Source organism: Pangasianodon hypophthalmus, chromosome 10, assembly GCF_027358585.1.
Source record: "Pangasianodon hypophthalmus isolate fPanHyp1 chromosome 10, fPanHyp1.pri, whole genome shotgun sequence".
In the NCBI taxonomy this organism is placed as follows: domain Eukaryota; kingdom Metazoa; phylum Chordata; class Actinopteri; order Siluriformes; family Pangasiidae; genus Pangasianodon; species Pangasianodon hypophthalmus.
The window spans coordinates 26,212,827-26,227,731 of record NC_069719.1 but is presented as its reverse complement, the minus strand read 5'-3'; the positions used below and the strand labels follow the sequence as shown (position 1 = coordinate 26,227,731).

Genomic DNA, 14,905 nt, shown 5'->3' with positions numbered 1-14,905 from the left:
TAGAAATAAAATTTAATTTTAATCGAATTAACAGGGAGACAGAATGAAATATCCACGAACTGACTAAAAGTAAGAACAAGAAAAAAATACGCTGTAGACTGATAATAAGATAATAGGAGAATATTGATGATAATAACACGGTTATAATACTGCAATTCCCTTATTAGGTCTTACTTGTGTGTACGACAACATTTAGGACGGCTGATATTTTGTCATAAGGAATGTTGGTATAAAACAGACCTATATCATGTAATCATTCTATTCTTTTTTTTCTGAACTACACAGAAATCTGTTAGGTTGTAACTGAACAGATTTTTTAATCATCCAACAACAATTAGAACTTTTTTCTTTATCCAAACACACACTTATTTTCATCACTGCCAAAGGTAGCTTTGAAAACATGACGAGACGATTCCGATTTGGTCCTTCACAGGAAATTCTGGGATTTTAGAGTGAATTAAATGTCTATTTTATTTATACATGTATATATAATTACCAGTTTTATTAATACATCACATTTACAGAGAATCAGCAGACATTCCCACTTCATTCAGGTTACTGTCATTAAACATGATGATTATAAATACTACAGTATTTAAAAGTGTCCGATTTCTTGTTTTTCCTATGGCAATCCCATAATTCTCTTCACCGGATGAGACGTCCATAGCAGACAGAATCATCACTCCAACCGAGGAATAGCTACATATTTATTTATCTAGCTATTCTTGTCATTGTATTAAAAGAAATATTGTTCAATAATATTATGATCATATCGTAAACCTTGTTAAAATGTTTATATGTGCAATTTTGTATGTAGTTAAAAAAAAGTATTTTTATTAAAAAATTTTAATATGATCATTATTCCCTGTATTATATTTCTTCTCTATATTGTGGATTCAATATTATCGCAAAATTACTGTGGAGCATTTTTAAATGAAATTAGCTTAAAAAAAATCTCACTAATATAGCTATAGAATTTTGTAAGTAAAATTCCAGATTTCTGCAGATTTTAATGCTCTGTTTCTTCATATTTTTTCACGTTTTTATATCTAATTTCTCAGTTCCTGGGAAATTTCATCACTATATAAATTCCTGTTTTTATAAAATACTACACATTGGTCAAAGAAATAAAGACTTTTTTTAAGAACAATATTATTTCTTTATTAATATATTAATATTTATTAATATATTAAAACTATTCAGCCGATATAGCTCATGGAACTTGGAGTATAGGTTTTACATACAGGTCTTTTGATTCATTTATTCATTTCATAAGCACTTCTATGCAAAGTTAGTTATAAATCAGAGGATTAGTAATGGAAAGTTAAGGGCCCCTTCCCGGGATTTGAGACTCACATCCTTCTGAATTTGAACTAGAAATTAATTTCACATATCCTAATGAGGTCAGGGTTAAACTTATTCCTCAGGGTTATCCAATAAAAATGCAGAATGCTAAATACAGAGAGTAATAACCCAGTAAACCCAGTAAAAGGCAACCTGAGCTACTGTATACTCTCAGAAATAAGGGTACCAAACTATACTTTTCCTTGTTGCTGACCATTAAGGGGGCATCTTTTGTTCCTTTTTTGGATGGTCCAATTAAAGGTACGTGTGTGAACCTTAAGGTCCAACTATGTACCATAACGAAGCATACAAAGTGTATACCATTGATGGTAGCACCCCAGCGACAAGCAGTAGCACAGTGTGATACCTTTATTTCTGAGAATGTATATTAGAGCACAGCCTTCACACATCCTTCCTAGCTCACAGTTAACACAGGCACAGAAAAGACAATGAAAAGGCGTCTGACAAATAAATACACAACCTATAACCAGGGTTCTCAAAACGGGGTCCAGGGGACTATCAGGGTTCTGAAGTATAGCCAGGGGGTCAATATTTATGTCACATTATGTGGTGGAAATCACAATCCAACATTATTAAGTTACTGTGCCTATTATTAATGTCAAATGTAATCTAATGGCATGTGTTTTTTTTTTTCTTTTTTCTAAAAAATGGGGTTTATGGGTGAAAAGGTCAGAAATAAAAATGCTGAAAGGCTCCAAAATATTATTGCACACATTCACATGAAAGAAACTTTTTAATAGATTTATTTAATAGATTTAATAGATTTTTTTACATTTAGTATGTATCTTTTTTTCCCCTTTTTGAGAACCTCTGGACTATAAAGTTATAGATCTGATTAGCCTTTTTGTCTCTTCTAATGTATCAGTTTTTTAATTAAATATTTTAATTTTAAATTTAAAAAACGTTTCTTATGTTAACATATCTGTTTATTATTATTATTATTATTATTATTATTATTATTATTCATAATAATCCGCACGACTTATATATACTGAAAGAAAGAGTTGTGTTTTTTTTCTTTTTCTTTTTTTTTTTTTTTTACTTTTTTACGACTTAATTTGTTTGAAATGCAGCGAAATCGCCTTTTGATTCCTCCGTGAGTCTACTGAAGATTTTATTTTTATTTTTTATTTGTTTATTACTTAGTTATTTTAGAAAACCGATGGAAATGGGCCCAAATGTTCTATTTATACTGTTTAATCATTCATTAACTGAATAACAATCCTGACATGAAGATGTCTGATCTTAAGCGTCCATCCGACGCAGTAACTTTTCCATACAGAAACATGACCATGGCTACGTTTTTTTTAATGAGTCCTCATCTTTAAAAAAAATTAATAAGAATTATAAGAATAATAATAATTAAAATTAAAAAAAAAAAAAAAAAAAGAAGAGCTTTCACGTGATAGTAATATTTAATATTCATATAACCAGACCACGGTATATTTTGTCTGCTGTGTAAAAAAAAATTAAATTAATATAAATAACAATAATCAATGCTAAAATGTCACATTTACTATACATCTGTGCAACAGCATGAAAACATTACATTACGTTTTCAGTTTCACACGACATTATTTTTACATTATGTACAAGTCCGATCGGTGATTATATTAAGACATTATAAATGTATTTGTGTGTGTGTGTGTGTGTGTGAGAGTGTGTGTGTGTGTGTGTGTGTGTGTGTGTGTTTATCAGCTGTCCGACTCCGCGTCGCTTTTGCTCTCCTCTGTTTTCTCGGCAGTCGCGCTTTTGCCGGATTTGGTCCATTTCTGTGTGCTTTCTGATTCCTCCGACGATGATCTTTTCTGTCTCCTCCATTTTGCTCGTCTGTTTTTGAACCAAACCTGAGCGGAAAATAACAGAGGAGATGAATGGAAATGTTTACTGAAAGGAGGAAAAGCGCAAAATACGCAAAAGCGCAATATTTGATTTGATTTTTTTTATTTTTTTTTTAATTTCAAGGTCGAAGTCAAGTTTGTTGTTGTTGTTGTTGTTGTTGTGCATAATGCGCAATGAATTGAAGTCGTGAGCCCTTTCAGTGCCCCAGTACACACTTCAAAATAAACACACACACACACAAACACTTTAAAACATAAAAACTGAAAAACTTGCAAACGCAACGTAATAAATATAATGAGGGAAACATCCCAAATGCAATCTTTAAAAAAGACCTTAATGCAAATAATGCAAAGGTGCAAATAAAGGCACAAGGTGCAGGAAGTTGACTGGGAGTACCTTTAGTACCCTTGTACATACAAAAGCGCACTTTACTCTTTACTCTAAATGGTCGTTCTACCGTCCAATTATGTAGCTTAAACCTTTTTTTTTTTTTTTTACACTATATCTACATTTCCAGGTGAAAGATGCACGTTAAAGATACAGTAGATAATAAATAATTTTTGTTTGAGAGTGTGTAATGCAAAGAATAACACAACACAAATGTTTGCACATATGCACATAATTGTATTTTTAAATAATTGGATTTCTTTGCATTATTATTATTATTATTATTATTATTATTATTACATAGTCTTATTTATGCTACAAGTACATTTTACCATCTAAGTTCTCAAATCTTAAAATTAGAGATGGCTCTGATCTGATACAGGATCTATATTAGGCTGAAGAAAAAATGGTGGATCAGTTACTGGGGGAAAAAATGAAATTGGATATGGGAACTTATTTTTTATGTTTGTGTTTTTGTTTTTTTTTTTAACTGGAAATATGCACGTATCAAGCAACTTGATTTTTGTTCGAACTGATTTTTATATTGTTTATACTTTATATTTTGATATATGTATTAAATATGCATTGTACGGGTTTTTTATGTGAAAGCTGTGTATTTTTTTCAGTTTTTAAAAAAATATTTTAAAGCTTAGTAGCTGTTAAAGCAAAAGAAAACTATCGGATGGGTATCGATATCAGTCGATACTCAAGGTTTCAGTGTCAGTATCGGAAAAGGAAAAGTGATATCTATCTCTGCTTGAACTACAAAACCAGCATCTGGAAACATCTGTTCATTGTCCTCACCTCCACCTTCTCCTCGCGCAGGTGCACTTTTCGGGCCAGCTGCTCCCTCGTGCCCACATCCGGGTATTTAGTCTCCTGAAAAAGGCCCTCGAGCGCTTCGAGCTGCTCGTCGGTGAAGATGGTGCGGTGCCGCCGCTTCCTCCTGCAGTGCAGCTGATTGAGGAGCTGCAGCTCCGCGCGCGACACCGAGCTCAGGGGGGTGAGAGGAGCCAGAGGGGACATGGACATGTAGGACATCATGTGAGGAGGAGGAACCGGGGACATCAGCACCGAGCCGGGACTGTCATACACTGGGCGGAAAATCAAAATAAAGAAATTAATAAATAAATTATATATATATATATATATATATATATATATATATATATTATTTTAATTATTTATATTCCATTATTATAGCAGCTTTATCACACACATGTACAGAACACTGAGTGCATCAACAGGCTAAATGTGATAGAATAGATACAAAGGTGTCTCAGAAATACTTTAGCTTAGCTATTGTAGATATGAAACATGGACAAAAAAAATTATAAATAAAGTGACATCAGCACAGACACGAATATACTCTGAGGAAAATATATGTAAAATTATTTTCATGTTTTTTTTGTCATTATCACATTTTTAAAGTGCACTGATAGCCCTTAAAAAAGTAATATCTATTCCAAAAGAACTAAATTTCTAAGAAAGAAAGAAAGAAAGAAAGAATACTTCAATCATAGCCTATAAAAATACATTTTTATGAGCATAGCCATAAAAAATACCGCCACTGACGTCACTGTTATACATTTGAATTACTATAATAATAATATTATAATATTATTTATATTGAATTACTTAGATAGTCTATAAATTAATATCACATGAAACTACCAAAAAAACTTCATAGTGTTGCTTCAATCAAGTATAAATAAATAACTGCATTTTATGCTTATACCATTTGAAATTCTTGTATATACTGTTATATAGAAAATAATTTTGCATAACTCTGGGGAAATAATAATAATAATAATAATAATAATAATAATAATAACCTGCATATAAAAGTATATAAAATTTAAAATAATATATGAGCATTTAGTCAACTATGAACACATTAAAAAAGCTGATGTTTTATTAATATTAATAGATAAGACAAATTAAACCTTTTCTTTTTTTTTCCTCAAGTGACCTGTTGGCAAGTCATGTGACACTGTCTCACACTGTAGAGTGTTTTATAGCAAGTATCATAGCATTTAACACACCTATATTCTAAAAACATTAAACATTTCACAGGCAAAGATTAATTTCTAAAGCTAGAAGTGTCACACATCTTGATGTTTTAACTTTATACAAAGTGTGTAAACCTGGCACACAATCCAGGTGAATGAGTTGAAGAAAATAGATTTAATTCTCTAAAACCAAAGTACTGAATGCAGAGCAAAAGGTTATAAGTTATAAGTCATGTGTCTTTAAAAAAATGACTTGGGGAAAAAAAAAAAAAAGCAACTGCATTATGTAAGTTGCTAATAAAGTGTAAGTCCATAAGGCTTGCAAGCACACATAGATATAAATAATAAATAATGAAGTAAGTGGAAACACACACACACACACACACACACACACCAGGAAATACACATAAAATTCTTTCTAAAGCTATTAGTCCTGGTATTTCATGTGTTTAACATTTAACTGCAGTTATTGTATAGTATTTCAAATAATGTAGGTTTGGGATTTATGAATAAATAAATAAAAGAAAATGTCCAAATGTTCAGGAAGGAAGCAACAGATCCCAAAATGCAAATGTGCAAAATCCAAAAGGAGTGTGACTAATGGCTAATACACATGAAGGTGTGAATGTGGCACATCCAAATCTAACAAAAACAGGCAAGAAATGTGCAAGAAACGTGCCATTACTAAAGCTGATAGTCTCTGAAAGCATTTGGAAATGGATTTGCTTCCTGTCTCTCACGTGAACGCCCTTCTTTCAGCTATCACAAGTTATAAGCAGTAAACAAGGCCACCACAAGCTAGCATTGTAGTAAGCAAACCAGAAACCCAGCTGATGATGATGATCATCATCATCATCATCATTAGTCAGTTTTCATGATCTGTAGTAGTCCAGGTGAGTGCACTTGTGTATTCATGAAGAGGAAACAGATTCACTGACTCACTAGCACAAGCTTCAATTCCTCTTTAACTTCATAAACTGGCTGAGTGCTAGAGTTAATAAAAACCAGTGTGATGTGTCCAAGTCATGACTCTTACGTCACTAGGATTATATAAAATAAGGCATTGTATTATCATTGAATCTGAGTTTCAGTTAATTCGAAATTTCAAAGTTGAAAGAAAACAAGTTTAAAAGCAGAATAAAGGAAGTCACTGAGGGAATATTTACAGAGTTTATAATGTCTACATGACTGTTAATAACACTGATTAGCTACAGTAATAAAGCTATTAATCTGCACTAACTGCTGCTTTATTAGTTATTGAATCAGTGTGAATAATAAAGGCAATAAAAATCAAGAATTTTTTGTTTAAAAAAAATTTAACCTCTTTTAAAGAATTGAACTGTGGGATTTATGGAGTGTGTTTGTTGCCGAAAACGGGCTGACAGGGAAATACGCAACACACACACACACACACACACACACAAATAAATAAATACATAAATAAATAAACACACAAACGACACTCCTAAAGCAGACACAAAAGTTTTCTCATATGTGGCCTTTAGGAACATGATTCATACAAAAAAAATAAAATGTATATATTTTTTAAAAATGTAAAAGAAAAAGAAGAAGCAAGTGAACGCACTGATTGATAGTGCGGGATTGATAGTGCGGGATTGATGTGTGTCAAGAGTATCTACAATCTAAAAAGCACCAAAGTGTGGGATTGATTCGTATAGACACGTCGCATATACGATTTCCACGTTCTGGCACTTTAAACCATGTTTATGATTTAATGATTTAATTTCATTTTGATGTCTGTTTTGCATATGAATAAATAATTCAGCCAGATGTGTGTATAATTAGTGTATCATTAGTAGCTGTCTGTAGAAACGCGTTAATGTAATGACGTCAAGCTCAAGTAAACTTTTATACCATGAAGCAAATGCTGTGTCTCTAATAAAAATATTGTCTTAAAAATACAATATAGATTAAAGAACGCTATACACTCTTAAAAAAATAGTACGTGTGTGTTGTTGGGGTGCCACCATCACGGGTACACCACTTGTACCTTTAATATATAACCTATCCTCCACCAGGATATAATCTACATAGTGTACTTTTAAAATTATTTATCTTTTTAGAAATTTTTTTTAGAGTAAAGCGTTAAAATACACTACATATCAGTTAAAAAATACATACTTGATGAACAAAAGATGTACATGGTATTCATGGTACTGTATCACCCCAGAGACAAGGGAAGGTGCAGTACCCTTAGTACCCCTTTGCTCTGAGAGTGTAGCCCATACTGTACAGAATTACTCATTCTGGTTGAACTCTTTTTCGCTGATGCAACAAACACACGTGAAATATGTGGAAGGAAACGATGATTTAGTAAAATATCTTTACAGAAGTAAAATGGAGTCTCTACAGGCCACCACTCCTCATTCTCACAAATCGGCCCTGATTAAGTGTGTAAGTTTATGTCTTTAATGAAGAAAATAATTGCACCATCAAGGGGAGTTGTGTATCTTTTTCCAGAAAACTTTCAAATAATTAAAGCTACAGGATTCTGGATGTTAAGGACCATTGCTGTAAAGGGTAATTAAAGATACACGACATGCACATTCCCATGTCAAAGATACATACTAAAAATATAATTTCAAAAAAAGAAGAAGAATCTGGGAACAGGGAAAAGTTTGGTAGCTTGATTTCAGAGAATCTTTTTTTGCAACGTCTTTTTTTTTTAATCTAAAAAAATTGTTATAAAGGATGCATGTGGAATATTTAGTGCGTAAAGGTGAGATGGAGATTTACCTGTTGGCATGCACGGACACTGACTCGGTAAGGATCCGGGGCAGCAGCTCGGTGCCGCGCTCGCGCCGTAGCAGTAGGAGGTGTAGGCCGGTATCCGGGCTGAATACACTCCGCTGTAATCAGGAGCCGCGGCTGCCAATGAATCCGACAAACCGGGGAAGAGAAGCGGCCCTTCATCCCCACTGAGCAGGAGAGAGTCCTTACAGCCTGCTCGGGCACTTCGGCCAGCTCTGCCAGCTCTACCGGCCAGGATACTGTCGATGCTGAACATGCCAGCGGGCATCACGCAGAGCGCACCGGGGGAAAAAAAGACGGAGAGCACGAAGAGCGCCTGAAAACACGCAGCAGAGAATAAAAGTAAGAAATAAAGAATTGAATGGCAAAAAAAAGCAAGTAAAGAATTCGCAGGCGCGAGCACAGAATAGCCTATGCAGTGCGTAAAAAGGACAGAAAATCTGCAATACCTAAAGTCGGGAAAGTTTACGGATCCGAAATCAGACTCCGATAGATCTCCTCATAGTTCCTGAAATAAAAAATTCCAAAGCTGCACTGTGTGTGAGTGTGTGTGTGTATATGTGCGTGTATGTGCATGTGTGTGTGTGTGGACAGGCTCGTGTTTTGCGCTCCAGTTGAATTTTCCCCTTTTGGCCTTTTTTTATACCCCTCTGACGTCAGAGAAGGAGTTTTCCTTTTTTGCATATCCGCCGGAGGGGTAAAAAAAAAAAAGGAAAAAAACACCGCTGACTTTCTGTACAGGCTGGACATTCTGGATTTGGGTTTTTGGGGTTTAGCACATGCACAAACACTCAAAGGTGTGAAAACAAGCTTGTGTATTGAGGACGGATAATTCGATTATGGTGCTGATTGCTAATAAACGCTATTTGCGCACCAAACATTTGAGGAAATTAATAATTACGAGCGATTAAGCTTGAAGTGCACGTTAGTCTGGGGTATTTTAATCGTTAAGCTGCTGGCTGATAGACTTTATTTTGGGTTTGTGTAGAATTCATTTGGTGAAACCTTTCACAAAATAAAACGAATTTTAATAAGAAGCGCTTAATTATTTTTCATTTATTTATTGCGCTTTATTTTTTATTTAGGTAATTTTTAAAAAATGTCACTATTCCTGCTTGTGTGTCAGAAAGTATAACAATACACACTAAAACAAAGGATACTAAACTGTACCTTTTGCTTGTCGCTGGAATAGCAGCTATATTTTTACCTTTATGGAAGTTTTGACCTGGAAATGTGGATATTTTGTACCTTTAAAATAATAATAATAAATAATAATAAAGTTTTAAAGGTACAAAGTATTCTGGCTGTAGGCTATATAAGATCCGTGTTGCTTTTATAAATATAATAAATAATAATTTCCTTCCAGTGTTTAAACTGGAAATGAATCAAAATAGTTACACAACTGTCTAGTTGTTCTACAGATTTAAAAAAAAATTTTAATAAAATAAAACTGTGATCTTTCCTTGTCGCTGCGGTGGTACCTTTAATGGTACACCTTTAGTACCTTTAGTACCTTTAGTACGGAATCTTTAACCTAGAAAGGTGCCTATAGTGCCATTTTAAAGCTTTACTCTAAAACACTACTTCTATTTATGTCCATGTGTGTACCTTAAATCATTATAAAGGCATATAAAGATACACAAAGTGACCCCCCCCCCCCCCCCCCCCCACACACACACACACACACACACACACTTATTTCCCTCCTGAGTTTATATCCAGATCCTAAATGACCTAAACTACAGGACCTACTGTACAGTGCAGTATGCTGGTGATTGCAGTAGTCTCTATTTCTGCACTAAGCGCCTGCTGGTGTTTATCTCTATAGGTTATGAAGGTGTGTGTTGCTTAAATGAATCCTAATGGGGTGTGTTATTTGTAAAGTGCTCGGTGTGACACGACTCTAATAGGGGGAAGATAGATTAATGCAGAGAGGAGATTAGGCTGGGTTTTTACCCCCTATCAGCTGCTGCAAATAGCCCGTGTTCACGTGCACACACCTCTAATAAACACACACACGCACACACACACACAAATGCATGCATGGAATCGCAGATAGAGCCCATTAGCAAAGTCTGAAAACAGTTTTATTAGGCTACTTCTTAAAGTCGGAGCACTTGATAAGCAATCTCATTAGCATGAAGGAGCTGTGTGTCTCCATGCACAAGACTCTCAATTTGCACTTACTGATACTGAGGAATCCAGACTAACCAAGTCGCTCCTTTTATCATGGATAATTTTGTTATTTTAAACCTGAGCTCATGATAATTGTTTTTTTTTTAATTTCTGAATGCCCCCACTGCCACTGAAAAGTTCTCATATTATCACAGTGTCACATAAAAGCTGTTATTACAGTGATTTAGATTATATATAGCTAATGAATATATCATGAATCACAGAATAATGTTTGACAGAAACGTATTAAAGCAATTGAAGCTATTAAATACATAAATAGATCCAGAAATGGATGCATGTACTGTAGACATTATAACACTGAAAAAAAATGTGTAAATTCCAGAGAATAGGAACAAAAGCAATTCATCACCTATGTCAGATTTTTTTTTAAATCAATTCTATTTTATTTTAATCTAGCATACAAGGTTGAAAAACAAATTGTAGAATTGTTTATGATTGTTTTGGGGTTTGATGTTTTTTTTTTCATTATTTTGTAACATGTATAATTAAAATTCATTTTTGGCACTATAAAGCAAAACAAGGGGTGTTGCATTTATTTAGGGCTGAATATTTATTTATATAAATCAATTTCTGCATCAGTGTTTTTTTTTGTTTGGTCCATAAAAAAGTTTGTTGGTTGGTAGGTTTGTTAGTCTAAATTTATGTTATATTTATTCAACCTTTCACCATACATTTCACCTTTCATGCATACATGTATACATACTGTACATACATACATACATACATACATACATACATACATACATACATACAGATAAAAGAATTTTATTTTTTGTAATTGTATTAAAAGTTAACATCAAGTCAAGCTGATCTAAAAAATGCAGGAATTATTACCATGTCATATCAAAGACCTAAAAATCAAATACATTATTCATTCTACAAACACATTTGAAGCTTTCTGAGGCTACAGCTGTAACTTCAGGCCTGATTATCATTTTTGATGCAGATTGGTCTGCATTCCTTTGATATGTAAACATTTCATCCCTTTTATGCACTTTGCCTCCCCTGTAATTCCAGGAGAAAAAAAAATAAATGGCACCTTTTATTTTTATTATTTCCTATTTTTTTATGTATGTATTTCAAAGTGGCTGTTGAAAAGAGACAGGAAAAAAGGATTGGCAAAATTGAGATGGCCGTCTAAAATGAAAAGCCTCCAAAGAGGTGTGAAGGCAGCACTTACATCCTGAATAGCTGCAGTCAATCACTGAGGCTAAATGGCGGCTCTGCGCTCACACACTGACAGGCCTCCACAATGGAGCCTCAACACGCCGCCATCTTTATGGCACAACACACATTATACGCCATGGGCCTGATCTCTCAAATCTAGCTTAATGCAGCAAATCAAAGCGGACTTTGTAATGTGACCATTTTCTAACTGGCATAAACAAACCGTAGAGGAAAAAAAGAAGAATGTCTGAGAAATGTGGGAGAGAAGATGGAGAAAAAGACTCTCAATCATTTGATCTCTAAAGATAGATAGAAAGATAGATAAGATAAGGTAAGACAAAACTACAGCATTTCCATATGTTTAATCCCAAAATATAAGAATGTTATTTTTTGCTTGTTTACTATATTTATGGAATTGATGTATACACCGATCAGCCATAACATTAAAACCACTGACATGTGAAATGAATAACACTGATTATCTTGTTACAATGGCAGCTGTCAAGGGGTGGGATATATTAGACAGCAAGTGAACAGTCAGCTCTCGAAGTTGTTGTGTTGGAAGCCAGAAAAATGGGCAAACATAATAATCTGAGTGACTTTGACAAGGGCCAAATTGTGATGGCTAGACGACTGGGTCAGAGCATCTCCAAACCTGCAGGTATTGTGTGGTGTTCCTGGTATGCAGTGTTTATTACTTACCAAAAGTGATCCAAGGAAGGACAATCGGTGAACCGGCGACAGGGTCATGGGTACCCAAGGCTCACTGATGCGCGTGGGCAGGGAAGGCAAGCCCGTCTGGTCCGATCCCACAGAAGCGCTACTGTAGCACAAATTGCTGAAAAAGTTAATGCTGCCTATGACAGAAAGATACCAGAACACACGGTGCTTCGCGGCTTGCTGCATATGGGGCTGTGTAGCAGCAGACCAATCAGAGTGCCCATGCTGACACCTGTCCACCGCCGAAAGCACCTACAATGGGCACGTGAGCATCAGAACTTTACCATAGAGCAATGCAAGAAGGCGGCCTGGTCATGCATATGGCCGAGTGCGTATGCGTCGCTTACCTGGGGAAGAGATGGCACCAGGATGCACTATGTGAAGAAGGCAAGCCAGCGGAGGCAGTGTGATGCTCTGTGCAATGTTCTGCTGTGAAACCTTGGGTCCTGGCATTCATGTGGGTGTTACTTTGACACATACCATCTACCTAAACATTGTTGCAGACCAAATACACCCCTTCATGGCAACGGTATTCCCTAATGGCAGTGGCCTCTTTCAGCAGGATAATGCGCCCTGCCACACTGCAAAACTTGTTCAGGAATGGTTTGAGGAACATGACAAAGAGTTCAAGGTGTTGACTTGGCATCCAAATTCCCCAGGTCTCAATCTGATCGAGCATCTGTGGGATGTGCTGGACAAACAAGTCCGATCCATGGAGGCCCCATCTCACAACTTACAGGACTTAAAGGATCTGCTGCTAAAGTCTTGGTGCCAGTTACCACAGCACACCTTCAGAGGTCTTGTGTTGTCCATGCCACGACAGGTCAGAGCTGATTTGGTGGTATAAGGGGGACCTAGACAATATTAGGCAGGTGGTTTTTTTAATGTTATGGCCGATATATATATATATATATATATATATATATATATATATATATATATATATAGGATAAAAATAAAACTATACAGCATTCCCGTATGTTTAATCTTAAAGTATAAGTATGTTATTCATTTTTGCTTATTTCCAGACAGGGTGCCAATATTTATGCAGTGTGCGTGTGTGTGTTTGGAGCACTAGACGGAGGTGCAGCCTCAGCACTGCTCGGTGCCAGACTGCAGTATGTGTTTATTTCCTGTGTATTTGAGTAGGGACAGCGAGGTGAAGGGGAGCCAGGCGCTGGATTAAAAGGACCAAATCTAATCCATCACTGCAGAGTGGTGCCGCTGCAGATTGTGTATTTATTGTTCATGTCTGAGCTGTCATACAGTGTGTGTGTGTGTGTTTGAGCCTGTTCTACGGTGTGTGTTTTGTAAGACCTCACAGGCTGAGCTTAAAAAGCTTTAAAAGGGTAAAGCCACAAACAGAATGACCCTCTTACTAAAAAGATCTGTCATAACCACTGTATTATTTATTATTCAATCATTTTCTGTGAAAGTAATGCCCCTGTACGTGACCCCTGACCCCCCCCCCCCCCCCCCCCCCATTTCTTTCAAAGAAATTTGAAATAATTAACATTATTGTGTACTTTTAAAGATAATATTATAGCAGTATCTTATATATGTACATATGTATCATGCCACTTGAAGTATAATATGTTTGAACCAATCAGCTTACATTTGAAAGAAAAAATACATACAAAAATGAGAAAATCAGACATAATTAAAATGTATTTCAATAATTTTGCTGATAATCTACCACAGGATAAAGAAAAGAATCTATTTTAAAATATTTTACCCATTCAGCTAAACCAAATAACTGATTGAATGCCATTTATTCTTATCCACTATGAAAATATTAATTTGTAATGAGACAGTACTGTAATGAAAACTATGTTGTTTGGTTGTAAAATGATCATACTATCATTGCATAGTGCTATTCATAATCATATAACTAATAATTGAAGCTAAATTAAAACTAAATTAAACTAATAATTCAAGTTAAATTGAATTGTTTGCGTTTTATTCCATTTTTTCCCCCCAAAATGCACCTAAGCACACACATTCAATATAAAAACTAATGTCTCACACACAGCATGGCACATGATTTTTTTTTCAATAAAATATGATCAAATGGAGGAATTGAAAATGTTGTATTAAGGAGGACCAAGATTCTCTAAGTCTCTAAGTCTCTCCAACCCTGTTACATATTGCACAAAGAGGCTTAGTACTGTTATTCTTTCCAATAATTTTGAAACTGGTCTTTTTGGACCATTTAGGAACATTTTTGATTGAAAAAAAAAGCTGTATTCATATAAAGCTATACACCATCCTTGTAGGTGTCAGGGATTTGTAGAGGATGTGGATGCAAGTGCAGATTTCTATTATACAAAGTACAAACACAACAACTAGAAAGGTAAAACCAATAACTATGAGCTAGACTGTGGTGCACATGACAACACACAAACACGAAAAGCTTGACAATAAGAAACACAGGAACTTATATA

General features: G+C 34.9%; 1 protein-coding gene across 1 annotated transcript; it reads right to left on the bottom strand.

Annotated features, from left to right (window-relative positions):
* Positions 1 to 2,477: 2,477 nt before the first annotated feature.
* gsc (goosecoid) lies at positions 2,478 to 8,979 on the bottom strand. Its single transcript, XM_026926810.3, has 4 exons — positions 8,828 to 8,979; positions 8,364 to 8,694; positions 4,399 to 4,688; positions 2,478 to 3,212 (listed from the first exon to the last, which is right to left on the bottom strand). Exons 2-4 carry the CDS (start codon positions 8,644 to 8,646, stop codon positions 3,060 to 3,062), a joined length of 726 nt encoding a protein of 241 aa, XP_026782611.1. The 5' UTR covers positions 8,647 to 8,694; positions 8,828 to 8,979; the 3' UTR covers positions 2,478 to 3,059.
* Positions 8,980 to 14,905: the final 5,926 nt, after the last annotated feature.

Excerpts from the sequence above, each read along its gene's own strand:
- gsc (XM_026926810.3), bottom strand. The coding sequence starts at position 8,646 with ATGCCCGCTGGCATGTTCAGCATCGACAGTATCCTGGCCGGTAGAGCT. Across the intron at positions 4,689-8,363 it reads GTGTCCGTGCATGCCAACAG|TGTATGACAGTCCCGGCTCG; the intron begins GTAAATCTCCAT and ends TTTTCCGCCCAG. Across the intron at positions 3,213-4,398 it reads TGCGCGAGGAGAAGGTGGAG|GTTTGGTTCAAAAACAGACG; the intron begins GTGAGGACAATG and ends TTTTCCGCTCAG.